Source organism: Pelophylax lessonae (assembly GCF_965119305.1).
Source record: "Pelophylax lessonae genome assembly, chromosome: 1".
Taxonomy (NCBI): Eukaryota; Metazoa; Chordata; class Amphibia; order Anura; family Ranidae; genus Pelophylax; species Pelophylax lessonae.
In genome coordinates, this window is record NC_138768.1 from 500,832,072 (window position 1) to 500,855,424 (window position 23,353).

General features: G+C 45.5%; 1 protein-coding gene across 2 annotated transcripts in view; it reads left to right on the top strand.

Annotated features, from left to right (window-relative positions):
• The window catches only part of GAK (cyclin G associated kinase), a 191,091-nt gene that overhangs the window by 156,721 nt on the left and 11,017 nt on the right, over positions 1-23,353 (top strand). For both annotated transcript variants that reach the window (XM_082248017.1, XM_082248016.1), the window contains 5 exons: positions 7,326-7,463; positions 8,615-8,737; positions 16,011-16,211; positions 16,299-16,447; positions 20,849-21,025. In XM_082248017.1, coding sequence (XP_082104143.1) covers positions 7,326-7,463; positions 8,615-8,737; positions 16,011-16,211; positions 16,299-16,447; positions 20,849-21,025 — 788 coding nt within the window. The remainder of the gene's footprint in view (positions 1-7,325; positions 7,464-8,614; positions 8,738-16,010; positions 16,212-16,298; positions 16,448-20,848; positions 21,026-23,353) is intronic.

Sequence of the window (23,353 nt, forward strand, 5' to 3'; positions counted from 1 at the left end):
ATATCCTGCCAGACCCATGGACAAAAATTCCTCTGCATGAAGGGACGCCCTCACCCATATCTGGGGGGGGGGGGGCTTCTTTGCTGCTTTCCGGATCCATGGACCTCCCTGATCCAGGACAAGTGGGTCCACGAAGTCATTCGCTCCGGCTACAAGATTGAGTTTTGATCATATCCTCCGGAAAGGTTCTTCCCTTCCAACCTGCACTCATCCCCAGATCGCTTAAAGAATCTCTATGCGGCGATGCAAGATTTGTTACTTCAAGGAGTGATTGTTCCGTTTCCAACATCGGATCATTTTCAAGGTCTTACTCAAACCTGTTTACAGTTCTCAGGAAAGAGGGCAAGGTGCGCCCAATACTGGACCTCAAGGTGTTAACCACTTGCCGACCGCCGCACGACTATCTACGGCGGCGGTCAGCCCCTCACAGGCAAAGTGACGTAGGTCTACGTCGCTCGCCTGTGAGGGTTTAGGGAGCGAGCGCGCACCGCCGGAGGCGCGCTCCCGCTCCCGCGTGGTCACGGACCCCCCCGCGCGTGTGACCGGCGGACCCGATCGCCGCCGGCCACTCTGCGATCGGCGGGGGAGAGGGAGAAAGTCAGGCAGCTTGTGTAAACAAGCTGCCTGTCATTCTCCTCTCTGTATGAGAGCTGATCACATGGATCTACTATGTAGATCCATTGATCACTCTGCATACAGTTGAAGCCACAGCCAATCACAGTTAGAATCACGCCCCTAGGGACACACACAGCCCCTCCCTCTCAAATAAAGTTAACCCCTTCACTACCAGTGTATTTTTACAGTAACAGTGCATATATATAGCACTGATTACTGTAGAAATGTCACTGGTAACCCCAAAAGTGTCAAAAATGTCAGTCAAGGGTCCGATCTTTCCGCCGCAATGTCGCAGTACCGCAAAAAAAATCGCAGATCGCCGCCATTACGCGTTAAAAAAAAAAACAACAAAAATGACAAAAATCTTTCCCTTTGTTAGTAAACGCAATAACTTTTGCGCAAACCAATCAAAATACGCTTTTTGCGATTTTTTTTTTACCAAACATAGGTAGCGTAAAACAAATTGGCCGAAAATATTAAAAAATTTTGATTTTTACATTTTTTTTTGGGGGAATTTCATATAAAAAAAAGGGAAAAATATTGCTATTTTTGCAAAATTTACGCTCTTTTTTTGTTTATAGCGCGTGATCAAAAAATCGCACAGGTGATCAAATACCGCCAAAAGAAAGCTCTGTTTGTGGGAAAAAAAGGACGCCAAATTCGTTTAGGTACAGCGTCGCACGACCGTGCAATTGTCCGTTAAAGTCACGCAGTGCCGAATCGCAAAATACCCTCTGGTCGTTTAGCAGCCAAATCCTCCGGGGCTTAAGTGGTTAAACCGCTTTGTGTGGGTACAAAAGTTCCCCATAGAGTCCATTTGCATGGTGGTGGTGTTCCTACATCAGGGGGATTTCCTCACCTCCATCGACATCAAGGATGCCTACCTTCACATCCCAATATATGTCGCCCATCAGCGCTTCCTCCGCTTTTCCGTGTGCGAGGAGCATTATCAATTCGTGGCGTTACCCTTTGGCCTTGCTTCCGCTCCTCGGGTCCTCACGAAAGTGTTGGCCCTGGTTCTAGCATTACTGCCTCAGCGGGGGATCATGGTACTGGGGTACCTGGACGATCTGCTTTTGCGAGCAGAGTCTTCAAATGCCTTGTTGGACAACTTTGAGATTAATCTGCAAATGCTAAGGGTTCCGTCCACAAGCCTAGTCTAGGCTTTTCGCTTTTGCTGACCAGTAGACGGTCGTTTCTTCGGACCTGCATGCGGGTGCTAGGCCTGATTGTGTCTACCTTCCAGGGGGTTCTGTTTCCACAGTTCCACATGAGATCTCTGCAAAAGGAGATTCTGGTAAAATGGAACAAGGATCCTCTTTTACTGGACAATCTGATCCTGTTTAGCCGGAGTACGAGGGGGTCCCTGGTTTGGTGGCTTCATTCTCCGGCACTTCGTCAGGGAAAATCCTGTCTTCCCCTGTACTTGACTGTCATCACCACGGATGCCAGCCTGTCCGGGTTGGGAGGCATCCTCAGCACAGATTGTGCTCAGGGGGTCTGGACTCAGGAAGACTGTACTGGAGCTCCGAGTGATCAGACTTTGTCTGGATCATTGGACAAGTCGTCTCCAGGGGTGTCCGGTGCAATTTCAATCAAACAATGGCACGGCTGTGGCCTATGTCAATCACCAAGGGGGCAGAAGGAGTTTCCTGGCGGCTCGGGAAGTAGCCGGCATTCTAAGGTTGGCAGAACGATTCGTTCCAGCCCCCTCTGTTGTGCACATTCCAGCGGTGGAAAATTGGCAAGCGGACTATCTGTCGTCAGGCGCTAGACCAGGGAGAATAGTCTCTTCATCCGGAGGTTTTTTCATCAGTTGTGTCTCTCTGGTGGAGTACACCCCGAGGTGGATCTGTTGGCCTCTCCCCTCAACAGGAAGGTTCAGAGGTTTGTGGCACGGTCTCGGGATCCTCTAGCCAGTGCTACAGACACTTTAGTGACTCCTTGTATTCATTATTGTCTGATTTACACCTTGCCTCCTCTCAAGCTTCTGCCAAGACTCTTAAGCAGGATCGAGGCAGAAGGGATTCCCATCATCCTAGTGGCTCCAGACTGGCCTCGCTGGTCTTGGTATGCTGATCAGGTATGACTGGTCGCTGAGGCTCCTTGGAGACTCCCTCTCAGGGAAGATCTGCTGTCCCAAGAGCAAATCTTCCATCCTGCTTTACAGTTGCTGGCTTTGATGGCTTGGCTGTTGAAAGCCAGGTGCTGAAGGATAGAGGGTTGTTTTGACTTGTTAGTGATTCCTACGCTGTTAAAAGCTAGAAAATCTACTTCTAGGAAGAGTTACCATCCTATGTGGAAGATGTACATTGCATGGTGTGACTCCCTCCGGGTTCACCCTCATTCCTTTTCAGGTGACTCGGATCTTGGCTTTCCTCCAACAAGGGGTTGAGGAGAGCCTGGCCTTAAGTATCATCAAGGGGCAGGTCTCGGCCTTGGCTGTATTGTTTCAACGCCCGTTGGCCACACACTCCTTGGTGCGTACCTTTCTCCAGGGCGTGAGGCACTTGGTTCCTCCAGTACAGTCTCTATTGCCGCTGTCGGACTTCAATTTGGTGTCGTCAGTTCTCCAGAAACCTTGGGTTATTCTCCTGCTTACATTGTCTCAGAAGGTGGCCATTGTGCGCGAAGGGTGTCTGAACTGGCGGCGCTGTCTTGTCCACCTTACCTGGTGGTTCACAGGGATAAGGTGGTTCTTCGTCCATGTTCGTCGTTCCTTCCAAAGGTCGTCTCTGATTTGAATGAAGACATTGTGTTGCCTTCCGTGTGTCCCAAGCCTAAGCATCCTAAGGGAGTTGCTTTGAACTCCCTGGATGTTGTTGGGGCAATAAGGGTGTATCTGGCAGCTACAGAGTCTTTTAGGAAGTCAGACTCACTATTTGTCCTCACGGATGAACCTCGCAAGGGGCTGGCTGTTTCTGCTGCGGCCATTTCCAGATGGATCAGACAAACTGTGGTTCAGGCTTATTCTAATAAGGGTCACGTTCCTCCTTTCCCTGTCAAGGTGCACTTGGGCGTTTAGTGCCTCCTGGGTTTTCCCTCATCAGGCATCAGTGATGCAGGTTTGGAATGCAGCCATCTGGTCGTCTGTATGAACATTCACAAAGTTTTAAAGTGGATGTGTTGGCATCTGCGGATTCTTCTTTGGGCCGCAAAGTTTTTACAGGCTGCCGTTTTAGAGTACTTGTCCTCTTGAGGGTGTTTTTATTTTCAGGTCAGGTGAGCTCCAGTTGTTGACAGTTATGCTCCAAGTTACCTGGTTGGCTATGTTTAGCCTTGGAAGTTTGGTTTATCTGCTCTTCCCACCCCTCATGTTTGACACTGCTTTGGAACGTCCCTATGGTCAAAAAGTTAAAGAGCTGTGTCCATCAATGAACGAAAGAGAAAATGGGATTTTTGACTTAAAATCCATTTATCTAATGTTCATTGACGGACAAAGCACCTGCCCCTCTATGGAGTTGGGTTTTTTCCTTCTGGCACTGCTTGTTGCAAAACTGAATACCTATAGCAGGAATTGGGAGTATACCCCCAGGGACTGCCTCATAGACGTGCTCAAGCTTTTTCTCTGCCTAGTGTCCTACTCCTGTAGGGGGCAGTATATAACCCTATGGTCAAGAAGATGAGGAGCTGTGTCCGCCAATGAACCTCAGAGAAATGGATTTTACGGTAAGTCAAAAATCCAATTTTTCCATAGGCGATGCGTGCAGGGAGGAGGGAGAGGGGGTGGAGCTTTCGGGCGGCAGCACAAAACTTCTTGTGGCGTTGGCGACCTGGCGCATGGGGTTTGTTGAGCCTTGCTCTAAACTCCCTTGTATGTTATCCTATGTGTCTATGCACACATAGGCTTTTAGCAGCGTTGAGAGGCAGGAACAAACCCCACTGCAAGTGTGTCTAGGAGCAGCAATGCTCAGGCAGAAAAAAACGCTTTACACCTGTAAACGCGTCTAAATGCTTGTTAACCCTAGGTGCGTTTAGCGCTTAAGTGTTAATTCATTTCAGTGGCCAGATCAAATCATTTTTGCACACTGGACATTTTTACAACTGCTCCTAGAGGTATTCTGGCCAGTGAAATTTTTTAATGCCCAAAAGCTTGATGTGGCGTTACACACTTTTACAAGCGGCAGGTGTTTTTGTTTTTTTGCCAAAATGCTGCTGCCAAGAGGAAGGCTTCTAGGAGAGTTTAGAAACGTCCTGTATATGTATTTAACTCTTTTTTGAGGTTCTAGCCAGTAAACAAAAAATCTAAAAGCTTTTTCTCTTTTGTCCACCGACGGATGTAGCTGCTGCTTTAAATCATAGATGGATGGGTAATAAGCCCCTCCCACTAGGAGTGACCAGGTAGAGCCAAAGGCTTTGACACGCCCAGGGGGGCGGGGTCACTGGGTTATTACCCCTGGCCTCACCATTGCATCTTCAGTTTTAGCTGCCTGGTCTTTGGAGCAGTCACTGGGGGAAAGAGCACACTCCTTCCTCACTCAACTAAGGGTAAGTCTCCCTCGCGTAAGCGAGGTCCTTCCTTTACAGCCCAGAAGCGTCTTTTTCGTGTGACCGTGTGGCTGAAAACTGAACAGACTTCGGGTGGAAAATGATCCGGGAACCGGATGGCTGGTAAGCCAAAATCCTCTGCCCCCCGCACCTCCAAGCAGATGCCTTCTGCCTGAAGGGGCGCCCCACCCACTTCAGGGGTGGGGGGACATCTCCGTTTCTTCCCGGATCCTTGGACCTCACTGTTGCACGACAGGTGGGTCCAAGTGGTAATTCAGCCGGGTACAAGATAGTTTTGTTCCCGCTCGCCAGACAGATTTTTCCCTCCAATCTTCAGCTGTCCCCAGACCACCTTTGCGGGGCTGCATGAAGCAATTCGGGATATGCTGTCACAAGGCGTGGTTGTACCAGTTCCTCATCAGGAACGCTTTCGAGGGTTCTATTCAAGCCTGAACAAAAACAAATTTATGCAGCGCTAGCAACAAATTAGTGACAAAAATTATTTAAAATGAAACCAATCTATATCATGTAAATTCAATATATAATGATAAAATATATCAATCTCATTAAAGTGCATAAATTCCTATAATAATAAATTAAAGTGCATAATTAAACTAAAAAATATATTTTCAAAGTGTAAGATTTAAAGTGCATAAATGGTGGAATAAAGTCCTTATTGATGATCCAAAAGGTGCCAAAGTGCCAAGTAAATAAAGGTGCTTGTGAAGTGAAGGTGCCCTCTTGGTTCCCCACTCACCGGAATTAGATTGTATTAAAGCCCTTGATTTTATTGCACATTTGCCCAGGATCAGATGTGGGATTCCTCCGATGTGTCCTCCGTGTTAAAATCGTTCCCGATAACACCATTAAAAGAAGAGAGGGCCATACATCGTGAAGTACGTAAGGTATAATTTTATTCCCCAAAAAGCGATTGAATACTTACAAAATCAGAACGTTAAAATGGCATATAGCAAACAAAGCAAGTGCTATGAGCAGGATCCTGACCTTTCTACAGAAAGGGCTTGAGCAACGTTTGGCATTGGGCACTCTTAAGTGTCATCTCGGCCTTGGCTGTGTACTTCCAACGCCCTTTGGCTATGCACTCTTTGATTCGTACGTTTCTTCTTCTCCGTTACCTCCTTGGGACCTTAATTTGGTTCTTTCGGTTCTTCAGACCTCTCCTTTCGAGAACACAAGACGCATTTCCTTGCTCGCCTTGTCGCACCGTTGCCTTTTTGGTGGCTATCACAGGGATAAGGTAGTGTTACGGCCCAATCCGTTGTTTCTTCCTAAGGTGGTTTCAGACTTCCATCTGAACTAAGATATAGTGCTTCCGTCACTCTGTCTGAAACCTTCACATCCTAAGAAAATTGCCTTGTATTGCTTGGATGTGGGTCGGGCGATACGGGTGTATCTGGAGACTACTGAGTCCTTTCGTAAGACGGATGTAGCTCCCACCCCTCTCTTCTCTGAAGGGTTGGGTTTTGGTTATTATTCACTGCTTGCAACTAAACTGAAGATGCAACGGTGAGACCAGGGGTAATAACCCAGGGACCCCGCCCACCCGGGCGTGTCAAAGCCTTTGGCTCTACCTGGCCACTCCTAGTGGGAGGGGCTTATTACCCATCCGTCTATGATTTAAAGCAGCAGCTACGTCTCTGGGTAGACTCGGAGAAATGGATTTTACGGTAAGTAAAAAAAATCACATTATTTCAGTAATTATGGATATACATAAGCAGGTGTGTATGCTAAATAGTTTAAACAAATTTTATAGTTCAGAGCAATCTGGTTAAAATGCCAGAAATATACACTAAACAAATTAATGTAAATAATTGATCCATATTATAGAAAAAAAATCTATTGTATATGAGGCTTGGAAAAAATATCCCCCGAGGACATGTTGCCCATAAGCTTTCCTGTTCATACCTACATGTCAAATGATAAACCGCGTTGGCTTAAGGCCTGACCTGGTTTACCTTCATTCTGCATAGGCTGCTATACAAGTGGGAAAAGTAAGCAGCTCGGTTTTTCTTTTGTTTGTTGGGGGGGATTGTGGGTTAATAAATATGGCTGATGCAAAGGGAGGTGAGAACTGTACTTATTGTAAAGGGTGAGAGTTAGGTTGTTGCTCTTACATTTTTTGTGCTGGCTCCTACATTTTGAAAGTTTCCTAGGCCTATAGTTAGTCAACCATTTCGTTTTTTTTATTTTTTTGCCTTCAGATCATTTACCAACACCTTCGTTAAAAATGGTTTCATCTGCAAGCAATCCAGATCTTCTGGGAGGATGGAATTCATGGGAAGAGCCTTCTAAAACCAACAATCCCTTTCCTACAAAACTTAGTAGACCAGCATTTGAAGGTGCAACTTTTTATCCTAAACTTGGTCTACTGTGTATTAGAGCTTAATGTCTAAGTCTGGACAAATTAACAAAAATATATTCATTACATCCCTGCAAGGCATGCACATATTTATGTTTTTGCTTCTTTAAAAAAAAAAAAAAAAAAAACACTAAAAGAAAATGCCTTTTGACCCTGCCAGAAAGCTACTTGCTCTTAACTTCTTGTAGTGCTCGGACAATCCCTCATCTGTTGCATTGAAATATCAAGCAGCATTCTCAGCTCTGCCTGAGTTCTTCTCTGATCGACTACAAAGCACCCCCCCTCTTCATCTGCATAACATAAGAGGTGGAGGTATTTTGCCTATGTGAGGAGAACTGGGCAAAGCTAATGACACTGCTTGGGACTTCAGAGGAATTGTTTTGGCTCACTACAGCAATTTTGGGGCTCACAGCTTTTCTGGTAGGCTCAACCAGGTATTTTACTGTACTACACAGCCCTATAAAATTCTTTAATAGGAGGCGGTATCAAAAAGTTTTCATCTTTGCTTACAAGAAAGTACTTAATCTACGTTTACACACTATCACCTTCATAATAGTCCCCTTGCACAGCAATACAGCACTTCCAGCGTTCCTGCCATTTCTGGAATGTGTCCTGGAAGTTTTCTTTTCGAAGCACGTAAAGCATTTTCTGCTATTTGCGCTGGATCTCCGCCATTGTATCATAATGGCGACCTTTGAGCTGGCTCTTCATCATCAGGAAGAGGGAAAAGGTCTGCAGGAGCCAAATCTGACAAGTAGGGTGGGTGCGGAAGTGAGATCTTGTGGTTCCTATCGAGAAACTGACGTTTGTTCTAACTTGCTGTCCATGATGAAATAGCAGACCTGGTAGCCCATGTAGTCAGAATAGCACCAGTTGCACAGCTCCCGATGCACACAGGACAATGTCATTTGGCACACTGACTTATGCAGGTCGGTGCTTCCTGTGACTGTGTGCGCAGCCTAGTGCTGGCATCTCTACAAAACTCAACACATTTTGATACCACCTCGTATGTTTCAGATTTGCATTAGGAAGCATCAAAAATGCAAGTGAACTTTTTTTCTTTTTTTTCTTTTTTACTGATCTTCTCTCAATTATGACTTTTTTTTCTTTTTTTTTTTTGTATATATGTAGGTCCTGTCTTGACACCAGCCAGTCAAATGAGTACATCTTCAAGCTCATCCTTTAATCAGGCGAAAACCTCAAGTTTGGATCCATTTGCTGATCTTGACAATCTTGGTTCTTTCCAGACTAAAGGTAACAATATGGATTAGGTTTCAGAAAACCTTTTGGTTACACCATTTATTTGCTTTACAGAGAAAGCTGGTTTGGCACTAAATGGTAATTAGGTGCCTTTTGGCACCTGAGATCTACTGATTACTGCATGGTTTAGAAAACCGGGACAACTTACAACATTGTAAATTCAAGTTGTACTTTAGGTAGATATAAAAGACACAAATTAATGCAGCTTTGTATTCATTATTACACCATTAAAGCTGAACTGCAGGCAAAATATATATTTGATATTTAGTTAGAGCTTTGCATACTGTCACACATGATGTCTTCTTTTTTCATCTGTTTCTTTTCTTCAAAATGTGTACATTGGTAGCCTTTTTTCTCCTAAGAGGCCCAATTTCTTGTGAAGCAACCCTCTTCCTTTCATGGTGACTGGTCCTGAAAGTTAGAAAGTGCTCAAATCACTTTGTCTGTCATAGAGAGCAGTAGTATAAGGCAGCTTCTTCCCACCCAGCAGCGATGTGGTGCCTACCCTGTTCCTGGTGCGGTAAGTAGCTCTTCCCACTCTACCCCTGGAGGGTTTTGGGGTGGATGTGGGCCCCTCCCTGGGATGGTCGGACCCCCGGGGTTCCCTCCCTCCCAGCCAGCATCCCCCCCCCCCCCAATCTCAGTGGTCATTTGCAGGCCTTTGCCGTCTGCCACACACACACACACACACACACACACACACACACAGTGGACATACCTTCTTAGGTCGGCCTAGGGTGTTGAGCTGGCGATGTGGGTGGGGAGCATGCCGCCGGTGACCAAATGATCAAGCCTTGGGCGGGGGATGGGCTTGGTGGGGCGCCTGCCAGGGCCCCCTTCCTATTGGGATTGTTTTCGAGCTTCTGGGGTCTCCGGGAGCTGTACGGGTCTGCCATTTTCTTGTAGCCTTTTATGCTACAGATCGGCGGCCATGTTTGTGTAGCCTCGGCGGCTATTTTCTTGTGGTTTCCCATTAAAAATGGCAGCAACCATGTTTCTGGAGCCGGACGGACAGTGATGCCATGGGAGCCCCTCCTGGACCTCTAGCGCTGATCCCTGGATATTCCTCTTCCTGATCGCTGCATAGTATGCAGTTCGGTGCTGTGAGTACCTGACCAGTGGTGGTGAGTCTGTTTGTGGGGTTCTTGCTCCCTCTCTCTGCTGTTGCAGCAGTAGTGCTCTGTGCTGGGCCTTGTGGTGCTGCTGGTGAGGTAGGGTGTCCCTTGCAGTGTTCTACACTTTTTTTTTTTTTCTTTGCGTGGGTTCCCCTCTCCATTCATGGAGTCCATGGAGCACATCACCCCACCTGATCCCCTCTCAGAGGGTGTTGGGCCCTCCATGCAGTCAGTTATTGGGACCCGGAACGGTGGTCTTTGAGTCCTTGGTGTCCAAGGTAGATTTGGTCCTGGGCAAACGGGCTAGCAAAAAGCACCCCATGCCTTCACCTGCTTCCTCTGTCACATCAGATCTAGAATCTGATTCGGCTGCTGCAGATGCAAGTTAACCTTCAGGGTCTGCGTCCACGCACCCTGCGTGCTCAGATAGTGAGGATGATCTCTGCTCCTCTAGCCATGCATGAAAGGGCGCTAGTGGATGCGCTGATTGTATCAGTGCGGGAAACCTTTACAATCCCTAAGGGTTTTGCAATGCAATACCCCTATAAGGTTTCCCTCCTTTAAAAAAATGAACGGTTCCTCCTGTAGTGGACTCCCCCGTTTCTAGGTTGAATAAAGCCACCGTATTACCGGTCTTCTCAAGAGTCCCTGGTCTTTTCAGATCCGGCTGATAGGAGGTCGGAGGCCCTGACCCGCTATATGTTCACTGTGGCTGGTTCGGCAGTTCAGGCAAGTATTTACTATTGCCCTGGTGTCGCAAGCTATGTAAGAGTGGGCAAAACTTCCAACCAGGGACCTGGAGGGAGAACAGCTCCCCCCCTGCCTTTGCGGAGCTGGCGGATCAGTTGGTTCAAGGGGTACAGTTTGTCTGCGATACCTTTTTGGATGCGGCTACCTTGATTTCTAGACTGTCTGTCTCAGTGGTTGTCCTGCGGCGTATTATCTGGCAGAAATGCTGGTCTGCGGACTAGGCTTCTAAGGCCTTATCCGATCTTCCATTTGTGGGGGATCGCTTGTTTGGAGCTTCCTTGGTTGACATCATCAAAGGCCTCACAGGGGGGGAAGAGTACTCTTCTTCCTCAGGCCTCCAAGTGTAAGGAGTCCCGTCGCAGACAGGGGCCTTTCTTTTCGGCTCACAAGAGGCCTTTTCGTCCCTCAGGGTCTCAAGACAAGGGATCTAAGCCCTTCAGAGCATCTGCCGGGGGGTTCTAAGAGGACCTGGTCCGGCAAGCCACGAGCAGGTTCTGCCAGACCTGTGGACAAGGCTTCCTCTGCATGAAGGGGCTCCCTCACCCATATCTGGCATGGGGAGGACGTCTTCGCTGGTTTCCAGATCCGTGGACCTCCCTGATTCAAGACAAGTGGGTCCATGAAGTCATTCCCTCCAGCTTCAAGTTTGAGTTTTGATCATATCCTCCAGGCAGGTTCTTCCCGTCCAACCTGCACTTGTCCCCAGATCGCTTAGAGGATCTCTCTGGGGCAGTGCAAGACTTGTTACTTCAAGGGGTGATGGGTACTGTTTCCGACTGCGGAACGTTTTCAAGGATTTTACAGTTCCAAGAAAGAAAGGCGAGGTGCGTCCAATTCTGGACCTCAAGGCACTAAACTGCTTTATGTGGGTACAGAAGTTCCGAATGGTATCCATTCGCATGGTGGTGGTGTCGCCTCCATCAACATCAAGGATGCCTACCCACACATCCCAAAATGTGTCGCCCACTAGCACTTCCTCCACTTTTGCCGGTGGCAAGGAGCATAATCAGTTTGTGGCGTTACTCTTTGATCTCGCCTCTGCTCCTCGGGTCTTCACAAAAGTATTGGCCCCGGTGCTAGTATGTAAACAAAGGGGGGGGTGAAGTGATGGCGCTGCCCAGAATGGTGTCTAATACACTGATATGGTAAAGATGCGGTGTCAATCATTCAATAGATGGCAATCCGTGTCCTCTGGCTATGTGTAGTATACCAGTGGCCTCAGGCTAATGCTTTCCTATTTCTCATAGGCATAAAAATAAAATTCCAGGTGCAAATAAAATGACCCTAAATTAAGGGAAAAAACTACACGTCTTGCATATAAATATCACTAGTGCAAATAAGGTGGTCATATATTCTAAGGACTCTCTTGAAATATATCACATATGCGTAGAATATATAATGTGCAATAGGTGCAAATATACAACAAGTGATAAGAAATGAATATAAATATAAAATATGGTATATTAAAAATCTAGGTGCTCTAAAGTGCTGAGTGGTAGTGAAAAAGTATAAATTGATTTGGATCAACCCTGGATAAATTGACCGATATTTAATAAAGTGAAGGGTCAGTATGCACAGATCTCGACATATAAAGTGCAAAAAACTGGTACATAAAACTTATGGTGATAGTGGCAATGTGCAGCAAAAATGGTGGTCGGGATTCCCAAAGCTGTGCTAGACTCACAGACTAATGATTCCAATATAAAGTGCAAAATCAGTGATTGATGTGATAGCTACTAAAGAATTGCTGTAAAGAGCTCCTTAAAAAGATGCAAAAAATGCAAAATATAAATAATAAAATAGTAAAAATGTATATAAAAAATATGTGCAAAAGAGTCCAAAGGCAGTACAAGTGCAAAGTCCACAAAATTTATAGAGTGCTCCCTTGAAGTGATTCAGAGTGGGTGTGCGGGTCAGAATCCTGTGCTCCCCTTTCAATGTAGCCCGCGCTTACCAGAGCTAGATACACCTACAGGGGTAAACCGCTTTCCGATATTGGGGATCGCTCCCATGTAGCAGGGGTCCGGGACCCTGTTTACCCTGGCCGAGGGCCTCCTCTCCAATCACTTCCTGGGGATCTGAGTATGGGCTCATGTACATCAAGCAGGCATCAATATTCCCAAGGTGAAAGAAGCAATCCCAGGACATGTATAAAGGAATAATCCTCATATAGTGAAGTATTGTTTGAAAAATTGTTCATTTATTATAATAAAATCAAGTACTCACATTATCAATCGTTCACATTCGTGTATGTCTGTCATAGGTACCGCAACTTCCTCGTTAGCGGTCAATATCCGGGACGCCGTGCGTTCCACACGCCGGATATGTGTTCCAGATCGACAGACCAACAAGCGGAAATGACGTAGTTACGCTCTCTAGCATTGCTGCGCCAGGGGGGGATAGCGGTACTGGGCGATCTATATTTGTGAGCAGAGTCTTCAAACTGCTCTGTTGGACAACTAGGAGATTACTTTGCAAACTCTGAGGGAGTTCAGTTGGATTCTGAATCTTCATAAGTCTGCTCTGGTCCCGTCCACAAGCCTGGATTATCTGGGTCTGACTCTAGACTCGGCCTCAGCCAAAGTGTTTCTTCCTCTGGAAAAACTTCAGAAATTGCAGGAGGCAATTCAGCTTCTGTTGTCCAACAGTCGGTCATCTCTTCAGTCTTGCATGCGGGTACTGGGCCTGATGGTGTCTACTTTCGAGGTGGTTCCATTTGCACAGTTCCACACGAGATCTCTGCAAAAGGAGATTCTGGGGAAATGGAACAAGAATCCTCAGTCTCTAGGCAATCTGATCCTGTTGAGCCGGAGTACAAGGGGGGTCACTGGTTTGGTGGCTTCCTTCTTCGGCACTTTGTTTCTTCCCCTGTACTGGATGGTCGTCACCACAGATGCCAGCCTGTCTGAGTGTGGAGGCGTCCTCGGCAAGGAGTGTGCTCAGGGGGTCTGGACTATGGGAGAGTCCAGGCTACTGATCAATGTACTGGAACTCCGAATGATCAGACTCCTTTATGGATCATTGGACTTGTCTCCAGTGGTGTCCGGTATGGCTTCAATTGCACAATGCCACGGCCGTGGCCTATGTCAATCACCAAGGGGGCGCAAGAAGTGTCCTGGCGGCTCGGGAAGTAGCCGGCATTCTGAGGTGGGCAAAACTTGTTGTTTCAGCCCTCTCTGCTGTACACATCCAGGGGTGGAAAAATTGGCAGGCAGATCACCTCAGTTGACAGGCGTTGGACCAGGGGGAATGGTCACTTCATCCGGAGGTGTTTCATCAGTTGTGTCTCCGGTGTGGTACTTCCGAGGTAGATCTGTTGGCCTCTAGCCTCAACAAGAAAGTGCAGAGGTTTGTGGCACAATCCCAGCATCCTCTAGCCGACGCCACAGATACATTAGTGTCTCCTTGGAGTCGGTATCGTCTGATTTACGTTCTTCCTCCTCTCAAGACTCCTGCGCAGGATCGAGGCAGAAGGGATTCCGGTCATCCTAGTGGCTCCAGACTGGCCTCGCCAGTCTTGGTACGCCAATCTGGTATGGCTGGTCGCCGAGGCTCCTTGGAGACTTCCTCTCAGGGAAGATCTGTTGTCGCAAGGGCCAATCTTCCATCTTGCTTTACGGTCACTGGCTTTGACGGCTTGGCTGTTGAAAGCTAGGTGCTGAAGGATAGAGGGTTGTCTGACTCAGTGATTCCTATGCTGTTAAAAGCTAGAAAGATACCATCGTACTTGGAAGATGTACATTGCGTAGTGTGAATCCCTCAGGGTTCACCCTCGCTCCTTTTCGGTTACTCAGATCGTGGCCTTCCTCCGAGGGTTTGAGCAGCGCCTGGCTTTGAGTACCATCAAGGGCCAGGTTTTGGCTTTGGCGGTTTTCGTTCAATGTTCATTGGCCACACACTTCTTGAGGCGTATCTTTTTCCAGGGCGTGAGACACTTGGTTCCTCCAGTGCGGTCCCCATTGCCGCGGTGGGACCTCAATTTGGTGTTGTCAGTTCTCCAGAAGCCTCCCTTTGAAAACATTCGGGAGGTTCCCCTGCTTACATTGTCCCAGAAGGTGGCCTTTATGGTGGCCATTACTTCTACGTGCAGGGTGTCGGAGCTGGCAGCGCTGTCTTGTCATTTGCCTTACCTGGTGGTTCACAGGGATAAAGTGGTTCTTTGTCCATGTCAGTCGTTCCTTCCAAAGGTCCTCTTGGAGTTTCATTTGATAGAAGACATTGTGTTGCCCTCCCTGTGTCCCAGGCCTCAGCATCCTAAGAAAATGACCTTGCATTTCCTGGATGTGGTTCGGGCAATAAGGGTGTACCTGGCAGCTAGGGAGTCTTTTAGGAAGTCAGACTCCCTATTTGTCCTCATGAATGGACCTCTCAAAGGGTTGGCTGCTTCTGCTGTGACCATTTCCAGATGGATCAGACAGACAGTGGTTCAGGCTTATTCCATTAAGGATCAGGTTCCTCTTTCCTTGTTAAGGCGTAATCTACTCGGGAGCTTAGTGCCTCCTAGGCCTTCCGTCATCAGGTGTCGGTTATGCAGGTTTGCAAGGCGGTAACCTGGTCGTCTGTGCACACATTCACAAAGTTTTGTAAGGTGGATGTGTTGGCATCTGCGGATGTTTCCTTCGGCCGCAAGGTTTTGCAGGCTGCTGTTTAGAGGACTTGGTCCTCTTATAGGGGGTTTTTAATTTTTTTCAGGTGAGCTCCAGTTCTTTTATGGTTGATCTTCATGTGACCTGGTTGGCTATGTTTAACCTTGAAGTATTTTTTTACTTGCTGTTCTCACCCCTCATGTTTGACATTGTTTTGGGACGTCCCACATACTCAGGAAGATGAAGAGCTGTGTCCATCAATGAACGAAAGAGAAAATGGGATTTTTGACTTGCCGTAAAATTAATTTCTCTGATGTTCATTGACAGACACAGCACCCACCCCTCTATGGAGTTGGGTTTTTCTTTTCTGACACTGTTTGTAACAAAACTGAGTACCTATAGCAGAGAGTGGGAGTATACCCCCTGGGACTGCACAAAAGGAGTAGTAAAGTTATTTTCTGCCTAGTGTCCTACTCCTGTAGGGGGCAGTATAATACACATAATCAAGAAGATGAGGAGCTGTGTCCGTCAATGAACATCAGAGAAAGGGATTTTACGGTAAGTCAAAAATCTCATTTTTTGCCATGCCAGATAGGGCTATCCTGTGTGGCAGGACACTGTATATCTCGGTAGTGGAGAGACAAAAATACAGATCCTTTAGCAGGTATAACCATTCCAATATATGTGTTTGGCTGTCTGCCTGGAGTTCTGCTTTAAGTAGGAGTCTAATTTGGTATTACTAAGTATATAAGCTGTTTTTTTTACCCTAGTAAATGTTACCTTTTATGCAAGTATAACTAATTTTCTTGTTATCAGGATCATCGTCCCAATCTTCTTCACAATCCAGTGAAAAACCTTTCCAAAAAAGCATTTCCAGGCCGTCTCCAAAGCCTCAAACCACAAGTAACTCTTGGCAGTCCCAACCTAAAACTGTCATCAACAGCAAGCCTAACTACATTCCAAATTTCAGTGTTATTGGAGGCAGAGAAGAAAGGGGCATCAGGGCTCCAGGTTTTGGTAAGTTATATGCTGTTCAAGAGGGAGAGGAGGGTTAATGTATGTGCGCATATTTTTATTCCTACATAATCATGTATTTCATTTCAGGGCCAAAACCTAAAGTTTCAGAGAGTGATTTTGGGGACCTGCTTTCTACCCAAGGGTTTTCAACTAAAACTGACAAGAAGGGTCCCAGAACTATTGCTGAAATGAGAAGACAAGAAATGACGCGTGAAATCGATCCACTGAAACTCAAAGTAGGCATGGAACATTATAATGTGTTTTTTCTTTTAATCTTGAGGAACACGGCAGATAGTTCTGACAAACCTATTTATCTGTTTATAAAGGGATATCGTTTTTTAAGTCTTCGATAAAGTGAAATTAAAGCCTAACATGAACTGTTCCTAAATATGTTCCCACCTCCTACCTATCCTCTCTACCCTGTGTAAAAAAAAAAGATCTGTATACATACTTGCTTTTTTGAGTCTGGTTATCCCGCAGCTCTGACTCCTCTCTGTCATGGAGCGCCTGACACAGGGAAGCAAGAGCTGCAGGATCACCTGAATGGAGCAGAGCAGACTAAAAAGGGTAAGTATACAGATCTTTAATTACAAGCGTAGGCAGGATAGGTGTGTGTGTGGGTACATTTTTAGCCCCTTCCTGTCCAGCCTTCACTGCTGTTTGATAGGGTCTGTACGACCAGGAGGCAGGCTTGATTGGCTGCTGCAGTGGTCGCATGATTGGGAGCCTGTCCAGCCAGCCACCCACCAATCATCAGGGGAGACCAAGAGCTGTCCTCTACAGCTTGGTCTCTGTTTCTGGGAGCACACAGTGATGCATATGTCCTGCATGTAGTCGTTAAAGCCCACCCTTTTTCTGCCCCACATTTGTGTTACACAGGCAGAAACAGGTTAAGAATAGTAAGTGTTAGGCTTTAATTCCACTTTAAGTGTGAAGAGAGCAGAGATTTGATTTTTTTTTTTAATTTCAATTTCTCTTGAAATCCGTTTATTTTGACACCTATTTAAGCTCCTTTTATCAAAGAAAAAAAATCTGTTCAATTACTCTTTTGTGTGTGTTGGATCATTCCTATTTTTTTATTAACCTCGTTGACTGTATCTGCCAGAGCAAATGCATTGCAATTATTTTTCATCTCAAAAGCTGGAATACTTTCTCTCCATTCCTTGCATATTGTCTTATGCATGGATACTAGCATAACTGGTAAAATGATTATGGTTGAGTTACAGAGTAGGCTATTGACTTTGTACCATTTTTCCTAAGCATATCCCCCTGCACAGTCCGTCCCAGTTTAGCTTAGTATACGAAGGAGGCGAGGACATCTTTCCTAGCTCTCTTGGTTCAAGTTTGCAGATTTCATGCTCCTGGTGGTGTCACATTTTCTGATTTTGGAGATTTCTTGCTTTGTGGCTTGCTAAGTGTAATTTCCTGGTTCCCAAACCTTGGAGATTCACTGCAGCCCTCTCCACACCACATTACACCAGGGTCACCAAGCCCCAAAAATTCAGTACAGCCTGTGTTGTTTTAATTGTCCGATGAGGAGTTCTGCAGTTCAGCGGATACACCTTGCTCCACAAACCTTGGGGGTTTCTTGCTGCTCGGGCACCTCCAGTAAGTAAGGCTGTTCCTGGTTGGTGCTGTTATTTTCCAGTGAGGGAGGCCTGAAGTTTCTCTAGTTCTTTTTATAATAGCTAGCTGGGCTTTATTTACTTGTTTTAATAAATGATTCTATATACAGCAATCACCCTAAAAACAATGTACTCTGGCAGCTTATTGTTTTTAAGACTCTGTTATCAGAACCATCTGAGCTCCAATAGTTAGTATAGACCAGGAGAAACATTAGCATATTTGTTTTATACCAGGGGGACACATTTCTAAATTTGTCCTGGTCAGGAATTTAATAGAGCTTGTTTCTTTTTTAGCTGCATGAGCATTGCTGTTAACCCCTTCAATTCATATATTGTTTTTGTGATTTTAAATTGCTTTCAGGCCTCCCTCGGGCCGTGCACCTAGGATACTTTAAAGGGACACTGTCAACTTGCCCTTAGCAGAGACACTGTCACTTTGCCCTGCAAACATCCCCACAACTCCACCTTATCTGTGCTTCACCACACCTCCTTGTCCTAGTTTCTGTTCAACCTTGGGAATCTTTTAAAAAGTTTGATTTAAACCGGTTTACTGTCCCCCAAATGAGATAATACAGTTCAGCCCATCCTGGACCTCAAGGCCTTTTATGTTTTTTTGACTTTGGAAGTTCTGCTTGGAGACAATCTAGTCTGGTCCAGTTGTAACAGGGAGAGTTTCTGAGCTCTGTTTCCATGTCCACAAAAATTCCTCTGCACCTGATCATTCAGTACTTCACAGCTGGAGAACTTTTCTTGGAGGCCTTAGTTTTTTTGCTTGCCCTTTGTCCTTACCACAGCATGACCCTGGCCTTCTGTACTGGCTTTACTTGGGTAATCTCACTAATTTAATATTTCTATAAGCTCGTCATCGCGGTTCTGCCCTGTAATAGAATGCAGATCAGCATACAGGTCACCCTGAAGACTTCTGATTTTCAGCTGGCTTGTATATAACCATGAGTCCTGTCTGACTTAATTACAAAACCTAGAATACCTGGGTATGCTGCTAGACAGCATAGGAGGAGAAGATCTTGCTTTCTCTTGCAAAGGTGAGAGTATTTAGGCAGCAGATCCCCTTCCTTCAAACTCGACTTTGCTTGCCTTTCTTATTCTGCACGTGAGGGGGCTAATGTTCTTTTTCCTTCAAAAACATTCCCTATGCCCAGTATAATGCCAGTTTACATGAATTCCCCAATGCATTATTCTTTACAAATGGCACAAGGTCTTACCTTATTTCCCCTGTGTGTTTAAACTAAGGTAGAACAACTGTGGTTAGGTCACCAATGGTTTCATAGGGGTTGGTCCTTCCTGTATGTTGCAAGTACATCACCATGGATGCAATCCACAGCTGCGGTAGAATGCCCAAAACCTTGATGTACTTTGAGGTATTGGGTCATTGAACGTAGGAAGGAACCGGTCTGCACATCAAGGTCAGGGGAGTCTCTTCTACACTGGACCGCTATCTTCAGTTGGCTTTCAATCTGACAGTGCCCCTGCAGTGACACACCTAAGTCATCCAGGAGACACACAGCAGGAAAGGAGAAGAGTCACAACCTTGCTTGAGCTGAACATCATATTCCAGTGCTGTACGCAGGCCATACTCTGTGATTGAAAAATAGATGGTCGACTTTCTAAGCCACCAAAAGTTTGACCTGGGTGAATGGACTCTGCATAATTATTTCAAATCTGCTTCTAGTGGGGAAGGTCCAAAAACGGTCTTGCAAATGCAACATTTTCTCTCAATTTGATTTTGAACCTTCTCAACTCAAAGGCATCCCAACAGTCTGGTAGCCCCTAGTCTTTCACAGCACATTCCACTACAGCAATTTTGGACTGCTTCACATCAGACTGCATCCTCTCACGTGTACCGAGATGCCACCCAGAGTTTGGTTCACTCTTTCATTCATGTTCTATCAAGTGCCCAGAATGTCTGGCGGCTGTGTGATCAGCTGGACCTTAGCACTGTAAGGTATGAAATATTTCCAATCCCTATGTGGGATTGTTTTTGGATGTCCTAGTAGTCTCCTTTTACTCCAGTGAACGCTCTTGGAAAAATGTTTCCCTGCAGACAGGCTGGAAAAGATCTAGGTTATGTAAAAGCTGTATATCGATTATGCAAAAGGTACTATTTTTTTTTTTTTTTTATCACAGTGCCATCATCCACATACAGAAATAGACGGGACAATGTTAATTAAACAGTGTGTGTTTAGTACCACTTGAAAGTAAGGATTTTGCAGTAAGTGCAAAATCACTTTGATTTTGATATTCACATGGCAGTGATTGTTTAAAACCTCATACTTTGTTTTAAGAGATGGCATCGTCCTTTGCTAAAAGGTGGATGAGCCCCAAAGGGTTTATGCCAAGCTACTAATGAACAGGGGAATGTTGCATAGGAATGACTGGCAAAGACTGTACAGTACATGGTGCCGTGTACAACCCAAAAAAAATAAGAATGCACAAAACCAGTTAAAGGACTTGTAGGATCTGACCTGATTTGGAGTGCAACAACTTTCACTTCTTTAACCTCAAACTTTCATATATTTGTTTTGACACTCCTAGCATGAATTTAAATATTGCTTTTAGTTTAAAACCATTTTATTGTGAAATTTCATGCAAAAGGAAGAGCAGAGCATACTAGTCTGGTATAATATATAAAAGGGATTTATCAAATTATTTAAAACCAGTTGTCAGTAGGTAGTAATAGCCTTTTTGCTCATTGTTAAGGCTGCCTACCATGGCTGGTCGTGATGCTTGCATCCAATTTTTTTTAATTCCTTTTGTAATCTCTATACTCTGTGAACTGATTGTCATATGATAATAGCAATGTTTTACAGTATAAGTACTTTTTTCAAGCATCCACTGCCAACAAAATATATTTGCAAGTTGCAGTGAGGAAATTGTATATTTATTCTACTATGAGAGAAAATGTTTTAATTGCATTTGGAGAGAAATTAGTTGCCTAGTGATTTTTTTTTTTTTTTGGCTGTGTAGAAATTAAAACACTTGTTTACTTTGTAGATTTTAGACTGGATAGAAGGTAAAGAAAGGAATATAAGAGCTTTGATATCTACCCTGCACACTGTACTTTGGGAAGGAGAAACAAAGTGGAAGCCTGTTAACATGGCTGAGCTGGTAACCCCTGATCAAGTGAAAAAATATTATAGGAAAGCAGTGCTTGTGGTTCATCCTGATAAGGTAAGACCTTTAACTGTTGTAATAATTGTCATTAAAGAGCGGTCTACCTCAAAATAATTAAATCTGCTTTTTTGGTAACATCTTTAGCCCCAGAGGTGACCCTGCTTCCTAGTGCAGCAGATAAATAATATAAAATTATACACATGATTGCCAGAACTGTGTTTTAACATAAAAGGTCTGGTCATGACTTTTCCACACAGGTCAAATTGCCAGATAAAAAAAAAAATGTTAAAAACCGTTGCCAATTCCATGGCCATGCCACTGTTTTTAATTGTTGAAGAGCTAAGCTGACTGAAAAATGTGCATCCAACACTGGGTGTGTTTGCTGTCTGGCCCCCAACTGGGTACTATGGTTCTGTTTGACACCGAAGTGACTATAGTGGTTGGCAGTTGTATACACTGAACAAAATTATAAGCGCAACACACTTGTTTTTGCCCCTATTTTTCATGAGCTGGACTCAGATCTAAGAGCCCATTCAGACTAGCGCGACACGACTTTCAGGGGCGACCTGTGAAGTCGCGCGCACCGCGACTTCGGCACGACTTGCAGAGACTTCACATAATGGAAGTCTATGCAAGTCGCCTCCAGGTCGCCCCAAAGTAATACAGGACCCTTTTTCTAAGTCGGAGCGACTTGTGTCGCTCCTATTAGAACGGGTCCTGTGCTAATCAATGGACCGCGACCGAGCGCGACTTGTCAGGCTGACAAGTCGCCTGACAAGTTGCGCTAATGTGAATGGGCTCTAAGACTTTTTCTATGTACATAAAAGGCCTATTTCTCTCAAATATTGTTCACAAATCTGTCTAAATCTGTGTTAGTGAGCACTTCTTCTTTGCCGAGATAATCCATCCACCTCACAGTTGTGGCATATCAAGATGATGATTGGACAGCATGATTATTGCACAGGTGTGCCTTAGGCTGGCCACAATAAAGGGCACTCTAAAATGTGCAGTTTTACTGTATTGGGGGGGGTCTGAAAACCAGTCAATATCTGGTGTGATCACCATTTGCCTCACGCAGTGCAACACATCTCCTTCGCATAGAGTTGATCAGGTTGTTGATTGTGGCCTGTGGAATGTTGGTCCACTCCTCTTCAATGGCTGTGCGAAGTTGCTGGATATTGGCAGGACCTGGAACAAGCGGTCATATACGCCAATCTAGACCCATCCCAAACACGCTCAATGGGTGACATGTACAGGGAGTATGCTGGCCAAGCAAGAACTGGGATGTAAAGCTTTAAGGAATTGTGTACAGATCCTTGCAACATGGGGCCCTGCATTATCATTCTACAACATGAGGTAATGGTCGTGGATGAATGGCACAACAATGGGCCTCAGGATCTCGTCACGATATCTTGTCATTCAAAATGCCATCAATAAAATGCACCTGTGTTTGTTGTCCATAACATACGCCTGCCCATACCATAACCCCACCGCCACCATGGGCCACTCGATCCACAACATTGACATCAGCAAACCGCTCACCCACACAACGCCATACACACTATCTGCCATCTGCCCTGTACAGTGAAAACTGGGATTCATCCGTGAAGAGAACACCTCTCCAAAGTGACAGACGCCATCGAATGTGGGCATTTGCCCACTCAAGTTGGTTATGACAACGAACTGCAGTCAGGTTGAGACCCCAATGAGCACCACGAGCATGCAGATGAGCTTCCCTGAGACAGTTTCTGACGGTTTGTCCAGAAATTCTTTGGTTATGCAAACCGATTGTTGCAGCAGCTGTCCGAGTGGCTGGTCTCAGACGATCTTGGAGGTGAAGATGCTGGATGTGGAGATCCTGGGCTTGTGTAGTCACATGCGGTCTGCAGTTGTGAGGCCGGTTGGATGTACTGCCAAATTCTCTGAAATGCCATTTGGAGACGGCTTATGGTAGGGAAATGAACATTCAATTCACGGGCAACAGCTCTGGTGGACATTCCTGCAGTCAGCATGCCAATTGCACGCTCCCTTAAACCTTGCTACATCTGTGGCATTGTGCTGTGTGATTAAACTGCACATGTTAGAGTGGCCTTTTATTGTGGTCAGCCTAAGGCACACCTGTGCAAAAATCATGCTGTCTAATCAGCATCCTGAAATGGCACACCTGTGAGGTGGATGGATTATCTCGGCAAAGGAGAAGTGCTCACTAACACAGATTTAGACAGATTTGTGAACAATATTTGAGAGAAATAGGCCCTTTGTGTACATAGAAAAAGTCTTAGATCTTTGAGTTAAGCTCATGAAAAATGGGGGCAAAAACAAGTGTGTTGTGTTTATAATTTTGTTAAGTGTATATATGGACAGGTAGATGTTAACTCTTTTCTT